A 27,840-nucleotide genomic window follows, 5' to 3' on the forward strand; every position below is an offset into this window, starting at 1 on the left:
AAACAAAACAAACAAAAACACTATGATAAAGAATACTATGTTATACATGCCAGGCCAGTAGTTGGCGATCATGAAACACCCTGTGAAAACATTATATGCATGCACATGACGTCAACTTTTTTACAAATTCACATTTTTGTTGCTTATATAGATATGATGCAGGCATCATGTTCAAAAGCTTGTGTCTTAAGGCCCCCAAAACAGAGTTATTGAAGACACCTAAAGTTCACAAACAGAATCACTGAAGGCGAAAAGGGTAAATTATTGGTTACCATTATAGTGGTCAGTGTTTGCTTTAGTTGCACTCTTGACCCTTGACTTTTTGCTATTAGGTTTTGTATGGTTGTTGTAACTGAATTATAACAGCTAGACATGCTAAGAGTAAAGATGTTCAGGTTTTGTTGTTTATGATTTTACATAATCATTGATTGTCCTGAGTGTTATAAATAGAGCCATTCAATATGGCAGCCCCTGTAATTCAACAATAGAAGATCCAAAATTTTAAGTCTAAGAACTCTGATTAAGAAAAAAATTGTAGTGGGGAAAGGAAACATTCTTTCAGGCACACATTGACATCAAGAACCAGCGTATGAATCTCAAGAATGGTGACAAACAACATATTCAGATTAACAGATGAACTGTAAGCATCACAAAACAAGCTACTAAAAATTGGATAAAAAAGTACAAATAAAAGAAAATATTAAGAATAAATCTAATATAACTAAACAAATCATTAAAAAATGCCACAAAGCATGATGGGAGCCATAAATGAGTTTTGATTGGTGGCACCCAGAATGCAGTGCAACATGCTTTTTTATGGTCACCATTGTTGAGCCTGATTCTTGATGTCTGTGTGCCTAAATGTAAGAAATTTGCTTTTTTCCTAAATGTTTTGATCAGAAATGCTTCTAAGACTCTCTCTGATTATGATGAAAATACCCGATCTTATACTGTACAGCCAAAGGATGCCTGTTGTTGATAAGACACAACCAACTCAGAAATTCAGGTAAGATAACGTCAAAACAAACACCACCACCTGATCTTATTCTTTATTGGCTTGTCTAACTGCTGTATCACAATTACAGCAACCAAAAAAATTGTTTTTTACAACTACTGGCCAACTACTGGCCTGGCATGCATAACATAGTATTCTTTAGCATAGTGTTTTTTTATTTGTTTTTTTGTCCAATGAAATCAATATTTTTGTGTAAATTTTACTAAATTTTTTCATGTTATTCTACTCATTTTGAATGGTTAATTCTAATTAATTAAAATGTGTTAAATTTAATTAATAATATTGCTTGTAATCTTTTGACACAATTTTATTGAGTAAATATAGAGAATCACTTTTTACAGTGTGGTGACCATGTTCCAACTCTTTTACTTTCTTTATCAAAAGAATGAAACTGTATCTGTGATTTTAAATTAAATGTCATCAAAGTGCCACAAAAAGCAGTACAAATGATTGGTGAGTGATGAAGTCTGCTGAAATAACTGTGACTGCTTTGTGTGAAGAACATCTTGGTCCAATTTAGGTGATTAGAGTTATGGTTAACTGATGACGTTGTACTCTTCCATTGTCCTCAACTATCATTAGTGATGGTGTTTTTTTTTTTTTTTTTTTTATTTTTTTTTTTTTTTTTTTTTAAAAATTTTTTTTTTTTTTTTTTTTTTTTTTATCAATTCTAATATTAGCCTGCTGTCATGTGATCTCCATCCTTTTATACACACAACTACACATTATACCAGCAGCTGTCCTCAGCGTGGGGTGTTCAGATCAGTGAATCATTTTAATTGGTTTTGAATTTTTATCCTTTTTGGGTCTTTCATCTCTGTCTTTTTAGACACACAATGTTTTGCATGCTTAAGTGACACACTTGAACTTCCTTCAGCATATTCTGATAACTGCTTTAGGTTGAGGCCCTGAGGGGTAAGACAGCGAAGGTGTGAGGCCACTTCACATTTCCCTTATAACACCTTTTATAACACTATTGCCTGAGACTCAAGTAAACTGAGAGTGTCAGAACACATGCAGTCTGTGTCCTTTCCTCTCCCAGGTGATTGTACTGCTAAGGAATTACAAGAGTTGACTGCTAACAGAGATGTTACAAAATAAAATGATCTTAACGACTGGGTCAGTTGATTCTAAAATTCAGAGAGCTCCTTTATCAAGTCAATAGTCTTATTATAATCAATCAATAAAACAGCTATTATATAGACCTCCCTGAGATATTTTTCCCTCCTTGATTTTGGTGCAAAGATGTGTATTTTGTACAATATTTCCAACTGTTTTTTTAAGACTTAATTTCAAGCACCACAATTACTAAATTGTGTCATTTGATCCATGCAGTAGGAATGCCTGAATAGACATTTCTATGTTTATTTTCAAATGTGACATATTGAAAATCAAAATAAAGCTCTGTCAACACTTGCATTGTTACAACATTATAAGTGTGTTCCATCAAGTAGTCAAAAATACACACACACACTTGTGGTCTTCACACCTGCTTGAGCGCGAGCCAAATACAGGAAATATGTCATCCAAGTAAGTATAAGTGTGAGTTTTTGGACCAGCCCTGTGGGTATCTTCAGAGCAACTAAACTGACATGGAGGATGTATTATAAATAAATAAATATATATATAGGAAGATCTGTAATGTTTTAGTGCTTCTGATTCAGCACATTTTAAAGCGGTTCCTTTTTATTTAATTACCAAATTGCTGTTAATTAGTCAAAAATTATCAAATGCAAAATCAAGTAATTATTTTCTTGGTTCATTGGGAACATATGCATAGGTTTAAAAACATTATATGGCCTGATGCAAAGTTTTTCATTATAAGGACTGATGTAAGATTTAACTTCTGTTGTATGCCTTTAGTCTAATGACATCACTGTGATGATGGCCTTGTTGCAACTATCTGCACAAGGTGAAGTGTCATAACCACATATTAAAATATAAAGTACATGCATCACATGAGAGTGTGTTCTTGAGAGTGTGAAAACCACAGTGCTGGTTTCATCCTGATCATTTGTAGTGCTATCACTGGTCATGAGTGTTGGTGAAACCGGTAAGTAACTTCAGATTCATTATCATCACATATGTTTTGTGTTTGTGGTATGGAGTAGATAACTCACTCTAAGGTTTAACGTCAAAAGGCCAAGTGGTTTTGCATTACAAACACCTACAGTAGTTCAGAACTTTCTTAAATGTCTTGAAAATATTTGTGTTGTTATTGTTGTTTGTTTGTTTGTTTTTGTCTTTTGTAAACTCTGACATCGAAGTAAAAATTCCAGTATCACTGTGTATTGTAACTTATGTTGGGTTTCATATGAACCACAGTGACTTCCATTTAGACATTAGTTCAGTATGTAATAAATGTAGATCTAAACTGAAAGCTTGAACTGTGTTTTAAGGATAGTGAAAACTCTCAATATGTTTTCAATGAGCTTTAACAGTGAAAATATTTATTTAAAAAAAAATAAAAAAATAAAAGGTGAAGTTATCACAGATATGGAGTTTGGTGTTATGGAGTGTGTATGAGTGTGAACAGATGTGGGAAAAGCATAATGTGTGCATATATACAGGTCCTTCTCAAAAAATTAGCATATTGTGAAAAAGTTCATTATTTTCCATAATGTAATGATAAAAATTAAACTTTCATATATTTTAGATTCATTGCACACCAACTGAAATATTTCAGGTCTTTTATTGTTTTAATACTGATGATTTTGGCATACAGCTCATGAAACCCAAAATTCCTATCTCAAAAAATTAGCATATTTCATCCGACCAATAAAAGAAAAGTGTTTTTAATACAAAAAAAGTCAACCTTCAAATAATTATGTTCAGTTATGCACTCAATACTTGGGTCGGGAATCCCTTTTGCAGAAATGACTGCTTCAATGCGGCGTGGCATGGAGCCAATCAGCCTGTGGCACTGCTGAGGTGTTATGGAGGCCCAGGATACTTCGTAGCAACCTAAGCTCATCCAGAGTGTTGGGTCTTGCGTCTCTCAACTTTCTCTTCACAATATCCCACAGATTCTCTATGGGGTTCAGGTCAGGAGAGTTGGCAGGCCAATTGAGCACAGTAATACCATGGTCATGGTTTTGGCACTGTGAGCAGGTGCCAGGTCGTGCTGAAAAACGAAATCTTCGTCTCCATAAAGCTTTTCAGCAGATGGAAGCATGAAGTGCTCCAAAATCTCCTGATAGCTAGCTGCATTGACCCTGGCCCTTGATAAAACACAGTGGACCAACACCAGCAGCTGACATGGCACCCCAGACCATCACTGACTGTGGGTACTTGACACTGGACTTCAGGCATTTTGGCATTTTCCTTCTCCCCAGTCTTCCTCCAGACTCTGGCACCTTGATTTCCGAATGACATGCAAAATTTGCTTTCATCCGAAAAAAGTACTTTGGACCACTGAGCAACAGTCCAGTGCTGCTTCTCTGTAGCCCAGGTCAGGCGCTTCTGCCGCTGTTTCTGGTTCAAAAGCACACGCCTGTGCACGGTGGCTCTGGATGTTTCTACTCCAGACTCAGTCCACTGCTTCCGCAGGTCCCCCAAGGTCTGGAATCGATCCTTCTCCTCAATCTTCCTCAGGGTCCGGTCACCTCTTCTCGTTGTGCAGCGTTTTTTGCCACACTTTTTCCTTCCCACAGAGACTTCCCACTGAGGTGCCTTGATACAGCACTCTGGGAAACAGCCTATTCGTTCAGAAATTTCTTTCTGTGTCTTACCCTCTCGCTTGAGGGTGTCAATGATGGCCTTCTGGGTTAACCTCTTACCCATGATTGCGGATTTGTGTAATGAACCAGGCTGGGAGTTTTTAAAAGCCTCAGGAATCTTTTGCAGGTGTTTAGAGTTAATTAGTTGATTCAGATGATTAGGTTAATAGCTCGTTTAGAGAACCTTTTCATGATATGCTAATTTTTTGAGATAGGAATTTCATCAGTATTAAAACAATAAAAGACCTGAAATATTTCAGTTGGTCTGAACCAGAAACAGCGGCAGAAGCGCCTGACCTGGGCTACAGAGAAGCAGCACTGGACTGTTGCTCAGTGGTCCAAAGTACTTTTTTCGGATGAAAGCAAATTTTGCATGTCATTCGGAAATCAAGGTGCCAGAGTCTGGAGGAAGACTGGGGAGAAGGAAATGCCAAAATGCCTGAAGTCCAGTGTCAAGTACCCACAGTCAGTGATGGTCTGGGGTGCCATGTCAGCTGCTGGTGTTGGTCCACTGTGTTTTATCAAGGGCAGGGTCAATGCAGCTAGCTATCAGGAGATTTTGGAGCACTTCATGCTTCCATCTGCTGAAAAGCTTTATGGAGATGAAGATTTCGTTTTTCAGCACGACCTGGCACCTGCTCACAGTGCCAAAACCACTGGTAAATGGTTTACTGACCATGGTATTACTGTGCTCAATTGGCCTGCCAACTCTCCTGACCTGAACCCCATAGAGAATCTGTGGGATATTGTGAAGAGAAAGTTGAGAGACGCAAGACCCAACACTCTGGATGAGCTTAAGGTTGCTATCGAAGTATCCTGGGCCTCCATAACACCTCAGCAGTGCCACAGGCTGATTGGCTCCATGCCACGCCGCATTGAAGCAGTCATTTCTGCAAAAGGATTCCCGACCAAGTATTGAGTGCATAACTGAACATAATTATTTGAAGGTTGACTTTTTTGTATTAAAAACACTTTTCTTTTATTGGTCGGATGAAATATGCTAATTTTTTTTAATAGGAATTTTGGGTTTTCATGAGCTGTATGCCAAAATCATCAGTATTAAAACAATAAAAGACCTGAAATATTTCAGTTGGTGTGCAATGAATCTAAAATATATGAAAGTTTAATTTATATCATTACATTATGGAAAATAATGAACTTTTTTCACAATATGCTAATTTTTTGAGAAGAGAATTAAGAATCCATTACAATTACTTAATTTCACCATAACCAAAATTATATATATATATATATATATATATATATATACAGGTCCTTCTCAAAGAAATTAGCATATTTTCCATAATGTAATGATAAAAATTAAACTTTCATATATTTTAGATTCAATGCAGACCAACTGAAATATTTCAGGTCTTTTATTGTTTTAATACTGATGAAATTCCTATCTCAAAAAATTAGCATATCATGAAAAGGTTCTCTAAACGACCTATTAACCTAATCATCTGAATCAACTAATTAACTCTAAACACCTGCAAAAGATTCCTGAGGCTTTTAAAAACTCCCAGCCTGGTTCATTACTCAAAACCGCAATCAGGGGTAAGAGGTTAACCCAGAAGGCCATCATTGACACCCTCAAGCGAGAGGGTAAGACACAGAAAGAAATTTCTGAACGAATAGGCTGTTCCCAGAGTGCTGTATCAAGGCACCTCAGTGGGAAGTCTGTGGGAAGGAAAAAGTGTGTGGCCAAAAAACGCTGCACAACGAGAAGAGGTGACCGGACCCTGAGGAAGATTGTGGAGAAGGACCGATTCCAGACCTTGGGGGACCTGCGGAAGCAGTGGACTGAGTCTGGAGTAGAAACATCCAGAGCCACCGTGTACAGGCGTGTGCTTTTGAACCAGAAACAGCGGCAGAAGCGCCTGACCTGGGCTACAGAGAAGCAGCACTGGACTGTTGCTCAGTGGTCCAAAGTACTTTTTTTCGGATGAAAGCAAATTTTGCATGTCATTCGGAAATCAAGGTGCCAGAGTCTGGAGGAAGACTGGGGAGAAGGAAATTCCAAAATGCCTGAAGTTCAGTGTCAAGTACCCACAGTCAGTGATGGTCTGGGGTGCCATATCAGCTGCTGGTGTTGGTCCACTGTGTTTTATCAAGGGCAGGGTCAATGCAGCTAGCTATCAGGAGATTTTGGAGCACTTCATGCTTCCATCTGCTGAAAAGCTTTATGGAGATGAAGATTTTGTTTTTCAGCACAACCTGACACCTGCTCACAGTGCCAAAACCACTGGTAAATGGTTTACTGACCATGGTATTACTGTGCTCAATTGGCCTGCCAACTCTCCTGACCTGAACCCCATAGAGAATCTGTGGGATATTGTGAAGAAAAAGCTGAGAGACGCAAGACCCAACACTCTGGATGAGCTTAAGGCGCTATCGAAGCATCCTGGGCCTCCATAACACCTCAGCAGTGCCACAGGCTGATTGCCTCCATGCCATGCCGCATTGAAGCAGTCATTTCTGCAAAAGGATTCCCGACCAAGTATTGAGTGCATAACTGAACATAATTATTTGAAGGTTGACTTTTTTTGTATTAAAAACACTTTTCTTTTATTGGTCGGATGAAATATGCTAATTTTTTGAGATAGGAATTTTGGGTTTTCATGAGCTGTATGCCAAAATCATCAGTATTAAAATCAATAAAAGACCTGAAATATTTCAGTTGGTGTGCAATGAATCTAAAAAATATATGAAGTTAAATTTTTATCATTACATTATGGAAAATAATGAACTTTTTCACAATATGCTAATTTTTTGAGAAGGACCTGTATATATATTCTCCAGCAGCTCAGTGAGTAAATACAGCTGCAGTTAAAATTCTCTTTGTCTATAAAACTTTCTTTGTTCAAAAATCAAGCTGGTCTTTAGCAAGGAAGACATTTAAAAAAGTGAAAGTGACGTGACATACAGCCAAGTATGGTGACCCTTACTCAGAATTCAAGCTCTGCATTTAACCCATCCAAACTGCACACACACAGCAGTGAACACACACACACCCGGAGCAGTGGGCAGCCATTTATGCTGCAGCACCCAGGGAGCAGTCGTGGTATCACCGGCCTGAGATTCGAACCCACAACTTCAGGGTTAGGAGTCAAACCTTCCCCCGTTTTTTTTTTTTTTTTTTTTTTTTAGGCAAAGCTTTATAGAATGATTTTTTGATGGGTCGGTTGCACAAAGTCACATGTTTTGTATGTTGGTCTAAGAGAACAACTGCAAATGTTGATACTGACCAGTGAATAGAAAAAAAAATGTGTATAAGTAGCATAATTGCTGGCATTTTATCCTCTCTCTTTCTTTATTTTACAATATTGAGAATTATAGTAAAATAAAGACAGAGAGAGAATAAAATGCCAGCATTTCTCTATTGATTTGCACTGGACAGGAAGAGGAAGGTGAGATAGATCATGCATGTTAAACAAAGTTTAACCACAAAGTGTTTCTAAACCAGTCACACTGAGTCTGACTAACCTCAACAAACATCTGCATCTAGACTGAAAGTGATAATTATATTGTCCTAAAAAAAAATAAAAAAGTCAACTTTAGAATGATCTTAAAAATAAATAAATAAATCTGGTTCATGGTGGCTTAAATATGCCACTGTTTATTTTTTATTTATTTATTTTTTGTAGGTGTTGCTATGGTGATGTCAGTTGGAATGGCTCCTCCTCTTCCTCTGATCTTTCTGATCTTGATTCATGGTGAGTCTCTGCAACACTTCAGAAACAATGAAGATTTTGCATGCATTTTTCCCACCAACTTTCATTATGCACAAGCTGCTGATATTTTGTTCACTATATGAATTCTGTGTTTCAGGGGTTTCTGGTGCTGATTGGGGTGTGAATTACAGTCATTCACACATCTGTGCACTAAAGGACTCATCAGTGATAATGAGCTGCACTTATACATACCCTACTGGATACAAGATCGAGAAAGTGTTCTGGACTAAAAACCCTGTAAAAGTTGGTGAAAAGTTTCCAGATCTGTCTGAGGACCCTGAATACAGTCAGAGGCTTCAGTATCTGGGAGATAAACAGAAGAACTGCACCATCAGACTGAGTCATGTGACAAAGAAGGATTCACACATGTACTATTTCAGATTCACAACTAATGTAACAGAGGGCAAATGGACAGGTTTACCAGGAGTGTCTCTTACTGTCACAGGTGACTTGATGAGGTTTCACTCTTCTTCTGTGCATTATGTTGAATAATAATCAGTGTATGACAGCAGCACTAGATATAATGTGTGTGTTGTGTTCAGATCTTCAGGTGGAGGCTCCTGAGACAGTGACAGAGGGTCAGAATGTCAGTCTGACATGTAAAAGCAGCTGCGCTCTGACTGACAGAGCAACATTCATCTGGTACAGAAACTCACATCCATTAACTGAGAGAAGAGACAGAAACAATCAACTCCTGCTGCAGTCAGTCAGAAGAGAGGATGCAGGCAGATACAGCTGTGCTCTACAGGAACACACTTACATCTCTCCTGCTGTTTATCTCAGTGTCACGTGTGAGTACAGATACATTAGTATATAAATTGTTGAGTTTATGTTTGAAAAAAAAAATAACTTTTGACTTTTTTTAGATCCACCAAAGAGTGCCTCAGTGTCCATCAGTTCATCTGGTGAAATAGTGGAGGGAGATTCAGTGACTCTGAGCTGCAGCAGTGATTCAAACCCACCTGCAGAAATCAACTGGTTTAAAGGAGGAACATTTGTAGGATCTGGAAGAAACTACAGCATCTCAAACATCAGCTCTGATCACAGTGGAGAATACAAGTGCAAGTCCAGAAATCAACATGGAGAGAAAGACTCTGATGCTGTGACTTTAAATGTCATGTGTGAGTACATTATAAAATGTATGATATTGAAGAATATCTTATTATCTGTATTATGATAAATTTCAGATCACAATACTGACCAAATACTGACCAAAAGGTCTCGTCAATACACTTTTTTTTCTTCCCCTTTTTATTTTATTTTTATTTTTATTAGACCCACCTAAAAGCATCTCAGTGTCCATCAGTCCATCTGGTGAAATAGTGGAGGGAGATTCAGTGACTCTGAGCTGCAGCAGTGATTCAAACCCACCTGCAGAAATCAGCTGGTTTAAAGGAGGAACGTTTGTAGAATCTGGAAGAATCTACAGCATCTCAAACATCAGCTCTGATCACAGTGAAGAATACAAGTGCAAGTCCAGAAATAAACATGGAGAGAAAGTCTCTGACGCTGTGACTTTAAACATCATGTGTGAGTTAATGATGGTTCAGTAACTGTGACATTAAAATTCAGTTAAAAAAATAAATAAATAGGATCACTAATGATATGAATGTCTTAGACCCACCTAGGAATGTCTCAGTGTTCATAAATGGATCTGATGAAATATTGGAGGGAGATTCAGTGACTCTGATCTGCAGCAGTGACTCAAACCCACCTGCTCTGAACTTCATCTGGTTTAAGGAGAATCAGATCTCCTCTGTTGGATCTGGACAGAGTTTCAGAGCACTACAGAGTGGACGCTTCTACTGTGAGGCTCATAATCAACACGGATCTCAGAGATCAGACGCTGTTACTGTCACTGTTAAAGGTAGAGCAGCTCATTTACTCTTTCTAAAGTGAAGCAAATGGATCTGTTCGGGTGTTTTACTCTTGTCTCTGTTGTAGGACATCTGGTGATGTTGTACATATCCATTGGAGTGGTTTGTGGAGCTGCAGTTATCATCACAGTGTTGCTGATTTGGTAAGATATGTGCAGTATTTGATTGCTGGTACTTAAGCTTATTTATAACCTTCAGTAAAAGAAAAATTTAGTTATTAGTTTAGCTACAAATATTAAACTTGTTGGGAGATTTTTCATCTTAGAAATGAAATGTGAATAATGCTTTATTCACAATTTTTGCTAACTATTGTAAAGGTTGATACATTTGAGTCCGATATTGTTCTAAAACAACATAGTTATTCTATACTCTTTTATTTAACACATTTGTTGCTTTTAAGGAGAAGCAGGGTGAAAAAGAGAAAAGACAAACTTGAAACGCAGGTGAGCAAAATTGTTTTAATTGTCAATGGTCTCATTAGTAAATGAAATGCACTGCTCAAAAAAAAAAAAGACAATCTGTTAGCTGCATTATAGGCCGAACAACACACACATCAACAAAACACCTTAAAAATTCCATAAACTTACAATCACGTGATAAAACAGAAATAGAGAAAGCTACAGTCACACTGGGTTACTGCTTGTTCTGTAAACATTTGTGAATATTGCTGCTATCATAGCAGGGACGTGAAACATATCACTGAGAGATGCTATCAGTTGTTTATGGTTCACCTACAGCAGAAGGAGGGTTTGGGCCCTGGTGTTGTGGCAGCGGCCAGAGAGCTCTCACAGGAGGAGGAGGACGAGCTGGGCCCACAGGCTTTGGTGGTTGTGGGGCCCGCCATTTTTTGGTTGATATCTGGGGGCTTGCAGCGAATGAGTGGGAGAGTTTGGTCCCAGCATACACCAGATCCTCCATTTTCTGTGAGTAGCTTAGAAGTTCTGGAGAGAGGGATAATGTGTCTGGTGAGTGGGGCTCTGGCTCTGGTGTTTCCGGTGGCTACGATATGTTGTCCTGTCTTCCCTGGCTGTTTTCCAGAAAGTTGTCCTTGGGTGGTGAGTCTTGGAGCTGTTCTGATACATCACAGTCCATCTTTGATGAGCTCTATGGGCAGGGCTCAGTCAGGATTGTGTCCATGAGCAGTGCTTGTTGTGGCTGCATGATGTTATCAAGTCCTTGTGGGATGTGTCAGCCACATGATGACTCACTGATATGAAGTCCTGTGGTCACTAATACTTTGTCCAGGTGTGTGTGTGCCATTCAGGTTAAGTGGCCAGTGGGAGAGCAGGTCTCTAATCCACTAGCACTGAACTCAACAGTAGAAGCTGAAGCTGATGCATTAATTTCTTGAGAACCATGCTGTGCTGCCCTTTCAGGTATTTTAAATTGGATGTGGAGTTTTTCAGGGTTTAAAAGGTTTTCTTACCCCCTAATTGACAACACACAAAAATGTTCTTGCCTTTGACAGAAATAAACTCAAAATAATGATTTTATTTCCAGCTACAGAATGCATACTTTTCTCTCTCCGTGCTGAGTTTGTTTTCAATGGTAGTATTATTGCCCAACACTGACTGCCACAGACCCAACAGCAGAAGAAGAATGCCAACAGATACAATAGGTGCCTATAAGCACCTTTGAGTTGATTGGGTTGCAGGTACTGCCTCAAAACACAAAACTAGAGACGATTAAGCCAAGATGGATAAGGGCTTTTGTCTCGCTTTGGGCTCTCCAGTGTACCTGCTGTCACTTTCATTTGCACCAAAGCAGGTGAAACTGAGTCACAATCACTTCTGTTTTCTAAGGCTGCCCACACACTAGATGATTTTAAGGCTAATTTTAAGTCCGATCTGTACCCCCGAATGATTGGGGGTGTGGCCCAATTCGAGGCTTGTCACATACAATTTTTTATTTGTTTCCAAAAAAAAAAAAAAAACTCTATTGTGTGGTGTCATTATGATTATTTAACTGCTCGATCGAGACGGAGCATCCCTGAAATCTGCCCTCTTGTGTTCTCTCTGTGTATGTTTGTGTTTCAGATGGGCGGTTCCTTGACATAATTTGCCAGAACCTGAACCAGATTTAAGGACTGCCCCAAACACTCAATCAGGGCCATGATTGTGCCATAACGTGTGACTCTGTAGTCTTTGAGTGTCTTACCGGAGAGGTAGTGTCTTGGTGCTTAAGATTGTGAGTGTGATTATATTCTGTGATAGTTCTGTGATAGTATTTTTGTCTCCATTCTATGATATTCCTTGTTAACTTGACACAATCCTGATTGACTACGATTTTGGTTTCTGATTGTAAATTGTTGGCTGCTAACTTTTATATATATATCTTTTGTAAATATTTTGTAAATCATTTTTGTTAAGTTGAGGGATGTAGACGTCATTTTATTTTGAAACAACTTTTCACATTGTTTTTTGTTTAGGGAGTCATGTAAGTTGAAACTGTATTTTTGTTTTCTTCAGTTTTGATTTAGGAAGTGTAGAGTGTTAAAAAAAAAAAAAAAAAAAAAAAAATTCTGTTTGTTATTTTGGCCTTGTCTGCCCCTGACGCTAATCCCAAGAATACATTCTTGTAATTCAACATCTCTCTGGTTCAAAGACTCTCTTCCTCTTCCTGTTACAGCTGACCCCTAGCGGTCATAACAGAAATTGGGGACTCATCTTAAAAAGGAGCTTTTTCCCCCCATAAACCAATTGGAGTTTTGCGGTTGCGTGTTAGTGAAAAAAACAAACTCATGAAATTTGCTTTGTATGTTTTTGTTTGGCTGGTGGTTTTCACTTTAAGGGGGAGGGAATTCAGTATGTCCTCAAAATTTGAATTGCAAAAGTTCGCAATGCAGCCTACTGCTGAACAATTGGATATTTGTCGAAATGTTTTCATTGTGAAATAGAATGTGCACTAGGAGAGCCAGCTGACAACATTGATTATTCTCCATTTGTTTTTCTTTTCTAGTCACGTTTGATCTTGCGAGTCTCTGTGAGATCTCTTGTCACTGTGAAATCATTCCTACAATCAGCAAATGTGTGATCTTGTGGTCTGGTCAAATTGTCTAGGGTGCGCATTCAGAGGATCTAGTTGGCCTTACTAAGACTAAAAATCGTTTGAAACTGTCTTCATGTCTGTAGTCTCCCATGGCTTTAAAATGGGTTAAGATTTGAATATCGTCTAGTGTGTGGCCAGCCTAACTGGACAGATTGAGATCCCTGAAGTTTCACTGACTTGGTGTTATACTGTGATGATTTCATGAGTTTATGGTTGCATATAATTAGCTGAAGTATGATAAGTAAGTATGATAATAAGGTAAGTAAGCTGTATTTATACTATGGTGTTGATTAACTTGATTGTGCTCCACCAGTGTTGATTATTTTGAGCAGTGTAGTATCTAAAACACTGAAAGTCTGAATGCAGTTGTGAGTTGTTTATTAGCAATGGTTACATATTTAATCTTCACTAATGTCTCTGCTTCTTCAATGTCAAAGATGGATCATTCCAGACCTGAGGATGACAGATACAAAGTATCTGATGTTGATACGACTGAACGTTTGTATGAGAATGTAATAGTAAGTTATCATTATAGTCAGTCCATTGGTGTGGACACAAATATGGTTGTTATTATTATTATAGCTATCATTATAGTTATCAACTATTTGTCAATGTTCTCTCTATTCTCTCTATTTTTTTTCTTTAATTGCAAAGATGAATTATTCCAGACCTCATGATGACAGACTTAATGACTATGAAGTAGAGTCGACTGAACCTGTGTATGAGAATGTAATGGTAAGTGCTTTCACTCTTGATATCAAATGTCTACTGAATAAGTATATGGTGCACAGCATATAATTCACTGTTTAAGATCAAGTAATTCAAGTCCTTTTATACTGACCAGAAATTTGAAGTGTATTATTTAGTCATGAAGTAATTCAAAAATTCACTTTCTTTCTTTTAGCGTGACAGGCCGTAGTGTTTGGGACATGTGGCAAAACATTTTACAGCCTTTTTCTGTCTCACTGTGGGTGGAGCCTGAATGATTGACAGTGTCTTGATTTACAGAAGTTAATTTAGAAATTGGTTTTATCCAAATGATAAGCCTTAAGTGACTTATTTGACTGTATTTAAGCATAAAAATATTATACGAATTAGAATGAAAACAATCTTAAATTACAACACACAAAAACTACATCTAAAAACTAATATAATCATGTAAGATCTCATGTTAATTTTAACATATTCTGCCTATTCCGTGTTTTTAAAGATATTGTATATTGTTTTTTTATTAAAGTGTATTGTCATAACGCAGGTTGCGTTCTTAGTCTTTTCTTTGTATTTTCACGTGCTTGACCAGCAGATGTCCTCAGCGGGCGGTGTTCAGAACAGTGAATAATTTTACAAAGCAAATGATTCAGCTGATTTGAAGATTCAGAAAATTACCTTTCCATGTCACTAGTGTGATTATAATGAATCAATGATACAGCCCATCCCTCTACAGAAGAATCTTCAGCTACATTACTCTCAGTTCACACAAATGTTTTGTCATGCATTACATCCTTGCTGCACGTGAGATTTAAAACCTTGTACTTCCATGATTACGCATGTCAGCTGGTCAATTTAATGCCATCCAATATAAATGAATAGATATCTTAATTAAATTACAACAACCACTAAACAACAACATCAGCAAAAATCTGCCTTCATAACTACGGATGTCAGAGCAACAAGTCTGTGATGTCAGCACTCGGCTGTCCGTTTCTCATGAGGGTCACATGATCATACAATGTAAGAGATGCTGCTGTGAGTTTGGACATGTCTTGTTTTCTCACCTCTCCTGCTAATAAAGAGCTGATAATGCTGTTTGTGGAGTTGTTTAATCAGATCTTGAGAGATTTAAAGTCTTTTCTTCAGTTCATCTAAGGCTGCGGCTGAAGAAAGTTGTAGTGTGTTCTTATTTCTCTTTCTTTCAGTGCTTGTTCACTGCAGGTGTTTGAATGATTGAAATAATGTTTAAGGAACATCATACTAACCTTTAAATAACATTCTACTAACATTAAGGAAACTGGATATTTTTATGTTTTTGGAATGTTACAAATCAATGTTCCTAGAATGTTGAATTTTAATTCAAAATTAAGTTGAAAGAACGTTTGAGGCACATCATCCCCTTTAAAATATTTCCTCTAACGTCAAGAAAACTGGACATTTTTTATGTTCCCAGAACCAACACTGAATATTTGGAGAACGTTCTTAGAACAAAATTCTGTTAGCTGGGTAACGTCTTCAATAGCTTTGTTAAGAGATTACTGGCTTCAAATCTGGGATAATATGGCACTGTTGTGCTCAAAATCATTTGTGGTAGTGTTTTATAGACCTTGTTTTGGGCGCGACATGGTCAGGTGACACGCAGGAATCGTTAAGCGCCATGGCATCAAACCAAGAGCCTGTCCAAAGGCGCTATTTTAAACCTGAACATCAACTCCAAGGAGAAAATTATGTGAATATCGACTTAAATTTTTGATTTATTCACTTCACAGTTATGTCATATAGTGTCTGAAGATTTGGAACGTTACTCTGCAGTCGTGGATTACTGTCACAATATTTTTAGTTTGTTTTGTTTTGGGAAAACCTATATGTACCTTCTGCATGAAACCTGTTTCATGGAGGAAAGAAACTACTGTGTTGGAACGGCAGAGGTGAGAAAATGACAAGACTTCATATTAAGTCATTCAGATAGGCAGAGAAGGACCCCTAGTGGCTGTTTTGTGATACATTCATGGGACATTTATGAATTTACATTGACATCAATTGAATTTAATTGAATTTAGTGTAATAAGTTAAGGAAGTTAAAGGAAGTTTAAAAACATCCGTTTATTTTATTCATACAAATACTTCAGATCATACAGGATGTAGAGACCTTATAGCCTAATGCATTGTACAATCTCATGAATAATTGTAACCACAGTAAATATTCTTGTCCCTGAGGTATAAAAAACAGTAAACAGTGATGTAAACAGAACCGTCTGTAGTCAGTCCTGGGGCCCGTTCTTCGTTCGCCGGTAACTCACTTAGCTGGATTTGATTGTTGATGATTTGGCATGATCTTGGATTGTTTGGTTCTTTGGGGCTCATTCTGGAGTTGCTGTCATAGCAACAGGTCAGTAAGCTTAAACCTGCTCGGGAGCAGCTTATTTCATGTAAACAGGATTAGATTGCATCTTTTTAAGCAGAATTGATACTTAAAATCTGTCCGCTACCACTGATACTTTATTACAAGAGCATCCTACTGATCCAGGGACAATAATTTAAAATAATAATAATTAAAAAATTTAATTTAAAGATAATATAATAATGTTGTTTAGACTTTAATACTATAGACACAGACAGTTTAACTCACTGAAGATTTATTCGTCATAAAATTATTACTTCATAATTGTATTAGTCTTACACACATGCTATACAGATAATGAAGAGTTGTGCATTAATTTGAGTGATGACGGATATTATGGGAGTGACTTGATGGAGTGCAGGAGATGCAGATAACACTATCTTGACCCTTAAGAAACTTTAATTAATGCTGTCACGTAACAGATCTGTTCAAATATAAAATTAAATTAATTGCTAATAAAAATAAAGTGTAAATCCTGTACAAATATTAGAAATCGCGAATATAAATAATTGGGAATCATGTAAAAAATTAAAATAAAATAAAAAGAGTGCACATATTATTTATCTATAATAACATTTATGTAGTTTTGTTCGCCTGATTAGCGCGATGATATCATCTTGGATATGACGTTTCATCTCGGATGTAATAAGCGCCATACGAAAAACGGACCCTTGGTCTAATTTTCCTACTTTCTTGTAGAGGATCATGGAAACAACCATTGCTGCAATCTGTAAAGAAACAAATTAGGTAGAATATTGTATAAAACAGATCATTTGCAGTAATAAGAGAATGAATGAGTTACTTAACCATTTGTAATTTTTCTAGTTTTAAGTCACTATCTCTACTGATATCACAGCACTACATTTTTATTTGTATTTTAATTGGTTTAACCACATTGGCCATCTTTGTGGGAAATTTTGCTTCTGTACGCAAACCTCAATATCTCATCTCAGTCTGTAGAACAAAAACTGGTGAACTTTTATGAAATATGAGGTGGACTTTTCCTAAAATAATTCACACCATCAGTTCTTCTGTATCGCATACTGAGATGTTGATCATCATGATGTTTGTCTTTGTCATTCCGTTCATATCAAGCCATATTAATTGGATAGAATATCTTGCATGTGTTGAATTCCTCAAGTGGAAAGGAGAAATGAAGTAAATACCTCTAAAGCATCAAATCCCAAAGCCATACCAGTGAGGAGAACTGCATTATCCTCGATCTCATTCACTAATGCCTGGAAGCAGCCATTTTCAGACTACAACAACAGCAAAAACACACACTGATAAAATACACACATCAATACAATATTTGCATTTGCTTAGACAATTATGCACATGCATTCATTATTTGCATCCCAATGGACTAAACCAATGTGCCAAAATAATGCAAATAGTAGCTTGGTTTCTTGCTAAATGATAAATTAGTGGTGTGCAGTGAGGCTATGGGATTGTCATGCATTCATTCTTTTCTTAAATCTCATACATTTCAGATTTGGTAGTAAGTTTCAGCACAAAGTGTTCTGTGACATACCCAGAATTGTGCTGCATTTTTATTACAAGGTTCTGAACTGTTTGTGCAACATGTGACAGGATATAAAAGTGTTGTAGTTTCGAACTGAGAGCCCATGAAGTCAGTGTAGTCGTTATATCCACAGCATTTCAGCCAGAAAAAAAAAAAAAAAAAAAAAAACACAAACAAGAGTTGGAATTATTAGGGATTCTAATATCAGAAAACAGAGATGATGTCTGGTGCCATACACCTCAGACATAGTGCTAATCCAGACTGAAGTGTAACTCTCATCCATGCCATAGTTATCCTCAATACTTTTAGAAACTTTCTCTCCAATTTCATCCAGAACTTTCTGAACCTGGAATGAGATCAAAATTCACATTCAGCCCCTGATTTTACAGAATCACATGCTACATACTTGTAAAGACAGATTCATTTCAACCACATAGGATAAACAAATCATAGAATAAGGCACATGTGGATGTTATATGTATTTTTATACAGATATAATAAATCATTTTGGTTCTTAATGTGCTATTTCTTGAATTGTGAATATGAATATAATTATTTGTGAAATTTGTAAGCAAATTGTAAATCCTGCACCAATTTTTTCAGTGTGCTTTTGTTATGGTGCAGTGCATCAGCTCTCACCAAAGGCTTAAAGACGAAGAGCACTATCACCGCTGCCACCACCACGAGGAAGATGATGAGCATGATGCTGAAAAATTAGGAGAAAAGTTGAGAAATTGACCTTTCTATCTGCATCTGTGGCTAAACGGTCACAGCAGCTTTAGCTGAACACATTTGACAGAAATGGGTTCACTCACTGAGAGCAATAAAATACAATTTTGTATGTGGAAACATGACTGAAGTTGGTGAAGCCACTGAAGACGAACATCATGACTTTGAGGAAACCCTTGCAGCACACTTTGGCAGATTGTCCTTATTCCTAAAAAAAAAAAAAAAACAGTAAAGAAAAAGATAAAGGCAGATTTATTTATTTACATACATGCATACATTACATACAGGCCTAGGCGGAAATGGGGGGTGTGGGGGGTGTTATATGATTAAAAACCATGCTGTGCATTGTAAATAACAATGTTTTATACTTTAAATGATTGTGTAAGTAGTAAAACAACACAAATGGGGCAAAAATGCGTTTTAAGTTTAGAAACATTTTGAGTCTCCCCCTCCCTTGCCTCACAGTGGTTTGGTCCAAACGACTGCTTTCCTCTTTTACATCACCTACACACACACACACAAGTCCAGTGAGAGAGAACAAAGCCAATAGTTGTGGAACGGATGAAGTGATTATTTACTCTTTGATACAGATGATGCCAATGTATTTTTTGATGAGTCTGCTATAATAACGTTACCTGCTTGAGGGAAAGGGTTGCCAGGTTTTAATAAAAAAAACCTACCAATTGCTATTCAAAACTAGTCCAAAACTAGCCCAAACTAACCACGTCTTGAGGGGATCCCCCGGTAAAAATTGCGTTCCGGGACTAAAATACATGTTATTGGGGTTGCTTCAACCCGCGGCAACAGTGATAAAGTAGTACATGGGAAAAACGTGGACTTGGCAACACTGTGATGCATAGTAATGTCTACAACGGACACGAGCACTATCTCTGCATGACCACAACAGCTTGAAGTTGTTTAATTTGGCACAGTCTCCCTGCTGCACTAATAGTATAGCAAGCCATTCCTCTGTGTATATGTATCCTTACAAGTACAATTTAGCTGTATTATATGAGTCCCCTTCAAAAATTGCTCTTGAGAAATTTTATGTTGGACGAAATTTACACCCCTGCATACAGGTAGAAATGTCTTTAGAAAACCAGGGGCATGAAGATGAATCTTAAGAACCTGTCATCACAAACTTTAAGTTTGTAAAGAAAATAACAAAACTTTTATTTATTATTATTATTATTATTACAAAACTATAGAATCTACATACAGCAATGACTGTAATAGATATTGTTATCTTTTATGTTACTTTACCATTCAAGTATGGAGTCAGTTTTTTGTTGTTGTTGTTGTTGTTGTTGTTGTTGTTTGTTTGTTTTTAATAAAAAAAAAATCCAGCAAGGAAGCATTAAACGATTCAAAAGTGACTGTAAATCCAACTAACGTTCACTAATGTTTCAGTTGGACGTTTGTGAAACTTTTTTTTTTATTTTTATTTTTTTTTTAATGGTCGGCTTCTACTAAAAAGAAAAAAAAAGAAAGAAAAAAAAACCTAGACATTCTTAACATTCAGAAGACATTCAAAAATACTGTTCTCAAAATTCACCTAGAAAATCATAATAACATACTTAGAACATATTTTTGTTAGCTAGGAAAGCATAATGTTAGAAAATAGTTTTGTTTTAAATTTGGATTCTGATCATTAAAAGTGTAGCTGTCTTATTGAATGCTTCTCTGAAATTACATCAGAACTGTATAGAAGTACACCATTAAAAAAACATTAAAAAATGAAGCTAAGCACCACAATACAGGGCTAATATAAACCTGTGTCTAAAGATCTGCTGATGATCGCTAACTAACGATTAATGGACAGCTGCTAACAGGCACTGGAATGAGTAAATACAACTTCTGAGCTATATTTGACTAACGGGGGCGATTCTGAAGTCATCAGGATGGTTTGGTTCCTCTAAATGTGACGAAGCTCACTATAGGAGGTCATTTGTTAAAATTATTTTGTTGCTATTCTCTATAAACGGGTTTCTGACTCATTGTGTGTGTGTGTGTGTGTGTGTGTGTGTGTGTGTGTGTGTGTGTGTGTGTGTGTGTGTGTGTGTGTGTAAGAGAGAAGCAGTCAGAGCTATTGAGATTTTACATTAACAAAACTATTAATCTATCTTGTTTTCTGTTAGTTTGGTTGCATAGACATGAATGTATTCCTTGTCTTACAATTCTATAATTATAGAACCTAAACAGTTCAGTATTTCAATGTTGTATCAAAATATATGTCTGTCTGTCTGTCTGTTTGCCTAAAAAAAGTGTCTCCTTTTCTTTCTTTTTTTTGCGCCACAAACCAAGGGACTTACTCAGTAAGAGGAAGTTAAATCTTGTTGGTTTACCATGATGTGTTGTAGACTGTGTGTGTGCCCTGATCTCATTATTTATCATTCAGGCTTTAAGGAGCACGGTAAGACAGACTTTTGATATCTCTATGTTCTTTTGTCCCAAAGTCTCTGTTTTTTGTTTATTTTTCAAACACATTATCAGTTGTTCATATGATGCTGTACAATCATTCAGTAAACATCAGTGTCGACAGAAATGTGAGCTGAGCCAGGTTTTATGTAGGTTAAATCTTCAGACAAGAAGAAATGTGAATGATAAAAAGCATCATAATTATAAAAAAATGCATCAGAAATAAAAGTATAAATAATCATTGTTCACTTCTTGATTCAAGGCATATGTTTACTTCACTTTAAGTGTAAATTTTTCGAAATTGAGATTTATACGTCATCTAAAATCTGAATAAATAAGCTTCCATTGATGTATGGTTTGTTAGGAGGACAATATTTGTCTGAGATACAACAATTTGAAAATCTGGAATCTGAGGGTGCAAAAAAAATCTAAATATTGAGAAAATCGCCTTTAAAGTTGTCCAAATGAATTCTTAGCAATGCATATTACTAAACAAAAATTAAGTTTTGACATATTTACAGTAGGAAATTTACAAAATATCTTCATGGAACATGATCTTTACTTAATATCCTAATGATTTTTGGCATGAAAGAAAAATCAATAATTTTGACCCACACAATGTTTTTTTGGCTATTGCTACAAATATACCCCAGCAACTTAAGACTGCCTTTGTGCTCCAGGGTCACATTTGGTTAGATTATTAAAGTTGTTAACATACAAAACTTAATATTTCTATTTTTGTCCTCTATGATTGAAGATCCAGGTCACAGTAAAACAATAAAACCTATGCATAAAAGGAATAATTTCAAATGGTTATTTTTGCTAAAAAATAAAAGTGCCTCTATATACAGAAACATTTTACTGTCTGAAGTGGATACAGGTGGCCCAACTTGTCCTGGGTTGATCCTTCTTGAAGAACACACAGGGGTTTTCCAGCCATGATGGAAATGATGATATAAATGATGTATTTTAAATATCTACTGCATATTTGTTGTAGTTGTTGTGTTGCTGATGTTTGTTGGAATGGCTGCTACTATTTTGATCTTCCTGCTCATGATTCACGGTGAGTCACTGCAACTGCTCACTCTGTAGACACTTCGTAGATTCGTTTTGCAATCATTGATAGAAAATAAATAAATGAAATTATAACATTTTCAAGTATTTCATATGAAGTTGAGGATAAGATACACATAAAATTATATATTTTGATTATATATTAAAGCCTTGATTTAATATAAGTTGTGCTTAGTATGAATTGTGTGTTTCAGGGCTTTCTAGTGCTGGTTGGGGTGTGAGTTACAGACATTCACACATCTGTGCACTAAAGGACTCTTCAGTGATAATGAGCTGCACTTATACATACCCTACTGGATACAAGATCAAGAAAGTGTTCTGGACCAAAACACTTGTTAAAGATAAAGAGTCACATGAAGCTGAAGATACAAGTAAAGATGAAAATAAAAGTGAAGAGAAACATGAAGATGCTCAAGATCTGTCTAAGGTTCCTGAATACAGTCAGAGGCTTCAGTATCTTGGAGATAAACAGAAGAACTGCACTATCAGACTGAGTCATGTGACACAGAAGGATTCACACATGTACTATTTCAGATTCATAACTGATGATGATAGCCAGGAACAGACTAGTGATCCAGGAGTGTCTCTTACTGTCACAGGTGACTTTGATGAGGTTTCACTCTTCTTCTGAGCATTATGTTGAATAATAATCAGTGTATGACAGCAGCACTAGATATAATGTGTGTGTTGTGTTCAGATCTTCAGGTGGAGTCTCCTGAGAGAGTGACAGAGGGAGATTCAGTCCGTCTGACATGTAAAAGCAGCTGCACTCTGACTGACAGAGCAACATTCATCTGGTACAGAAACTCACAGCCATTAACTGAGAGAAGAGACAGAAACAATCAACTCCTGCTGCAGTCAGTCAGAAGAGAGGATGCAGGCAGATACAGCTGTGCTCTACAGGAACACACTTACATCTCTCCTGCTGTTCAGCTCAGTGTCACCTGTGAGTATGGATTCATTAGTACTTAAAAAAATCAAATAAAAAAATAGGATATTGTGTTTTAAAAAAGATTATTTAAAATGTGCCCTCTTTAGATCCTCCAAAGAGTGTCTCAGTGTCCATCATCAGTCCATCTGGTGAAATAGTGGAGGGAGATTCAGTGACTCTGAGTTGCAGCAGTGATTCAAACCCACCTGCAGAAATCAGCTGGTTTAAGGAGGATCAAAGCTCCTCTGTTGGATCTGGACAGAGTTTCAGTGCACTACAGAGTGGACGCTTCTACTGTGAGGCTCACAATCAACACGGATCTCAGAGATCAGACACTGTTACTGTCACTGTTAAAGGTAGAGCAGCTCATTTACTTACATGAATCCTTCTGAACTGAGTCAAACTGATTAGTTTCTCTTAACCTTTCATCTTGTCTCAGTACTATATTGGAAGACATCTCATACAGCCATTGTAGTAACACTGTGTGGAATTGTAGCTGCTGTCATCATTGCATTACTAACCTGGTAAGAGTCAGAGTTTTATTTTTTGTGTTAGTTATGTGGTTTAATATTGTGTGATGTTAATATATATGTTAATATAATATTTTTTTTTTTTTTTTTTTTTTAGCAGCTGTGTAAAAAGGAACAAACTGCAGTCCGAGGTCAGTCAGTTTCACTACAATATGGGCTCAAATACACGCTTTGCCCAATAGGGGGCGCTGAAGGGAAATATAATATAATTAAAAATGAATGAGGAAAATATAGCAAAAGAAGCCAAAAAATAAAGGAAAGATTTTACTGAAATGGATCTTTGTTCAAATACAATTATTTGTTTATTTATTTATTTATTTATTTATCACTCGTAGTTGACCTACCTTGCAAACAAAATGCATTCAAGCTATTTGTTACATTATCACATGTGCTTTGATATTTTATATGCTAGAAAGCATTATAATAAAGCCATAAGTATGCAACTCAGATCACTCTAAGGCGGACTTGACTAAAAGAGGTTTTCGGCGATTCAGTCTGATTTGTGAAAGAATCATTTAGTCCGGTTTACTGAACCGGATCACTTGGAGTCACTGAAAAGATATGACTCAGATGAATGATTCATTTACAAATAACTCTTAGAGGCTACATCATGCATCAGATAAAGTATTGAAATGTCCATGTTTGTAATCATTTGCTTTATGGTACAGTAAAATGTTGGTTGTATTAATCTACTGACAGAGCACTAGATTTTCTTTTACCCGCTAAAATGCACAAATGAACAAACAGGAAATAGGTTTACTGATGCGTTTTAAAATGTATGCCATTCTTGTTTTATATGTTTTCATTTTATTACACTGATTCTCCCCTCTTCTGTCTTGGAATGCTGATGCTAACACTATTGGATATTTTCTTATTCTTTTCAGTTCCTCGTGAACAATTCTGATGACATAAGCACAATATCTGATTCTAGTCTGTTCTCATATGTGAATGAGAATGCAGTGGTGAGTGTACAGCTTCTAATTCAAACCTAGACGATATCACTATATTTCAAGATTAGTTGTGCTTTCCTTTTTCTCCTGGTTCTCATCTCTCTCTCTCTCTCTCTCTCTCTCTCTCTCTCTCTCTCTCTCTCTCATGAAGGCTGCTCATCCTTGCAGTAAAACACCTGATCCTAAAATGAACATCCATGTGTATGAGCATGTTACAATTTATGAGAATCTTCCAATTGTGAATCAATAGAGAAAATTATTGTGCTATTAAATATCCTACTCCGTAATCTACACAAATTAACCATTACATTATGACCACCTCCCTAATAACCTGTAGCATTATTTATTACAAATAAAACCAATAAAACCATGGTGAGTAGTAAAACCATGGTAACCATAGTTTTGAAATACTAACTATAGTTTAACCATGATATTTGTAGTAAAACTGTGGTTAAATGGTAGTCAATAAGCCAAAAACCATGGTTACTACAATTTTACTTTAATAAAACCATGGTTAATTGACGTAAAGGTCAAAGTTCAAACGGCAGCGCAAGTTTACTAGAGCAGATGAGTTCACTCGATCACGCGAGCACTAAACAGTGCTGTGAAATCCAGTGTGAAGTGCTTGAATTCAGCGAAGAACACAGATGACTCGGTGATTTAAATTAGTTTGAAGGGAGATGATACAGCGCTGACAAACAAGAGAAACACTGTGTGGTACAATACAAGGCTTTCCCATCTACAAATCACAATCATTTACCATGGATTTACTGTAGTAACACTATAACTGCACCATGGTATTGTGTCAGAAATGTGGGATAATTCACATCAAATCTTATTATATTATTAATACATGTAATAAAGGAGTAATGGGATATAATTTCATTATTTTCTGTGATTAAGCTAGGGTGTATGTGAATTTATACTGAATGTACTGTTTTTCATAAAAATATCTAGAAACCATATAGTTGCTATTATGGAAGACCAATGGCTAATTTATAATAAATCTAAAATGGTCAGAATAATTCAGTTTCACCGTATGAAAATGAGGTTGATACAATTTTTAAAGATGTTATTGTTTTTGATAAAGAACATAATTTTACATTTGCATCCCTACTCAAGCTACTACAACTGTCAATTCTAGCTACTGTCAAATGTGCATTTCTATGGGTTTCTATTGAGTCTGAAATTTTCAAAGGCATTTTTTTTCATCATATTAACATTTTTAAACCTTGCACACTGAGTCCGATGCATTTTAATTAATCCATTGCAAAATAAATAAATAAATAAATCTCTTAAAACAATACAAAGTGGAGTCTTAAAGCAGTGAGGATAATTTAGAAAATCCACCCTCTTCTTAAAATGAGAAAAAGAAAGAGTAAATATTGGGTCCATCCAATCCTGAGATATAAAAAAAAAAAGTGACGTGACATACAGCCAAGTATGGTGACCCATACTCAGAATTCGTGCTTTGCATTTAAGCCATACAAAGTGCACACACACAGCAGTGAACACACACACACCGTGAACACACACCCGGAGCAGTGGGCAGCCATTTATGCTGTGGCGCCCAGGGAGCAGTTGGAGGTTCGGTGCCTTGCTCAATGGCTCCTCAGTCGTGATATTGCCGGCCTGAGACTCGAACCCACAACCTTAGGGTTAGGAGTCAAACTCTCTAACCACTAGGCCACGACCTCCCATGAGATAGAGAGGAAGTTTACTTCAGGATGTCAGTGGCTCAGTTTGATGCTTTGCTAGCGAGACAGGAGCCACATATTAAAAAGAAGACCACTAATTTCTGTGAACTCACTGTTCAAGGATCTTTACAGTGCTTTGTGCTGCGAGACGAAGTGGATCAACTTGTCAGAAGCCCTTTTTTGGATTTTGGCTTTCGCTTGTACAGTGGCTCTGAATTGTCAAAATACCTCTCAAAATGCTTGCTACAGGCACGAAAAATGCAGAAAATCAAACCCAATATTTTTTTTTATTTTTTTTTTACATGACGAACAAAAATATTGAAGGCAGTGTGTAAACATGATTGACACAATGTGAAGCTGTATTTATTTTGTAATATGCAACAGTTTTGGACTCTGACCAATTTCTGACCATCCTTTGCGTTTAAAGCAGCTTTTGCTTTTGCCTGAAAATTTTAGTATTCTAATATTTTTGGCCACCACTATACACACACACACACACACACACACACACACAATCATATATATTTATATATATGGACATAATGTGATGGCTCATCAGTGTACACCACTGCAGTATTCTGATTGACTATAATAATTACCTTATATACTAAAATAGTAAAACTTTGTAAATGGATCTCCTTTTTGTCTCATTGTTGCAGCCTAACAGGAATATGCTGTAGTGGACGATGGCACACACCAAAATATTTTACAACCTTAATGTGTTTCTGTGTGGTGGAACCCTGGATGTTTGACAGGAGTGTCTGATGATGCTTTACTGGAGAATTATGACAAGATTTACGGATACAAGTGGAAGTCAAAGGCTTGTTGCCAGCTAATAATATCATCATGGAAATATGTTGTTATATGCATTGTGATTTGTTTGATAGCAATTACTTATTGATAATTGTTTATTTATTTGTTGGAGTTTTTTACGTTTACCATTTTGGATTCATCTTTCATTCAATAAATTAGTAGTCTTAATATTAGTAGTGTTATTTGACACAATTCACATTTCAGACAAAAATGAATTCATTCAGTATGCAACGCTCACTTCTCACAATCCAATCGATGGCAGTGGCTAAAATAAAGTCCTGCTCTATGCTTTCTTCTAGTTTGATGTGCCATTTCACTCCGAAATGCATCCCAGTATGGAAGTGAAGTTAGTTGTACCTTCATTTTAGTGCCAACATTGAGGTAATCACTGGATCTTTACCTTTTGCTGGTCAAAAAGAATCAAATTCCCTTTCAAAGAAAGTCGGTTCACACTGCTGCCATATTTGTAAAAATCTTCAAAGCTGCTGGCCAAAGTCACATTTCAATATAATTTTAGCTTTGCAATAAAATTAACATTAACTGTCTCATAAATATCTTATGCTTGAAAAAAATAATTTATTTCAGGTTTGTTCCACCAATGCATGTGTGCAGTCCTGAATGTGCAACTATTTTTATGAAAACCAGGGCTTCTAACAGCAGCTGCAGTG

The 27,840-nt window shown here is 36.5% G+C and overlaps 1 protein-coding gene and 1 long non-coding RNA gene across 2 annotated transcripts; both read left to right on the forward strand.

Annotated features, from left to right (window-relative positions):
• The first annotated feature begins 3,002 nt into the window (after positions 1-3,002).
• On the forward strand, positions 3,003-27,340 carry LOC109113271 (B-cell receptor CD22-like). The gene is made up of 12 exons (XM_042717281.1): positions 3,003-3,068; positions 8,382-8,450; positions 8,566-8,913; positions 9,011-9,259; positions 9,335-9,589; positions 9,744-9,998; positions 23,290-23,538; positions 23,622-23,706; positions 23,810-23,843; positions 24,597-24,674; positions 24,814-24,900; positions 27,019-27,340. The coding sequence occupies exons 1-12, from the start codon at positions 3,050-3,052 to the stop codon at positions 27,037-27,039; spliced, it is 1,749 nt and encodes a 582-aa protein (XP_042573215.1). The 5' UTR covers positions 3,003-3,049; the 3' UTR covers positions 27,040-27,340.
• LOC109113283 lies at positions 11,302-14,097 on the forward strand. Its single transcript, XR_006153835.1, has 3 exons — positions 11,302-12,532; positions 13,831-13,911; positions 14,048-14,097. It is a non-coding gene; the product is annotated as an uncharacterized LOC109113283 (long non-coding RNA).
• Positions 27,341-27,840: the final 500 nt, after the last annotated feature.

Source organism: Cyprinus carpio, chromosome B1, assembly GCF_018340385.1.
Source record: "Cyprinus carpio isolate SPL01 chromosome B1, ASM1834038v1, whole genome shotgun sequence".
Taxonomy (NCBI): domain Eukaryota; kingdom Metazoa; phylum Chordata; class Actinopteri; order Cypriniformes; family Cyprinidae; genus Cyprinus; species Cyprinus carpio.

Coding starts and splice junctions, on each gene's coding strand:
- LOC109113271 (XM_042717281.1), top strand. Junction 23,539..23,621: donor TGTTACTGTCACTGTTAAAG/GTAGAGCAGCTC, acceptor ATCTTGTCTCAG/TACTATATTGGAAGACATCT. Junction 24,901..27,018: donor TTTATGAGAATCTTCCAATT/GTGAATCAATAG, acceptor TCATTGTTGCAG/CCTAACAGGAATATGCTGTA.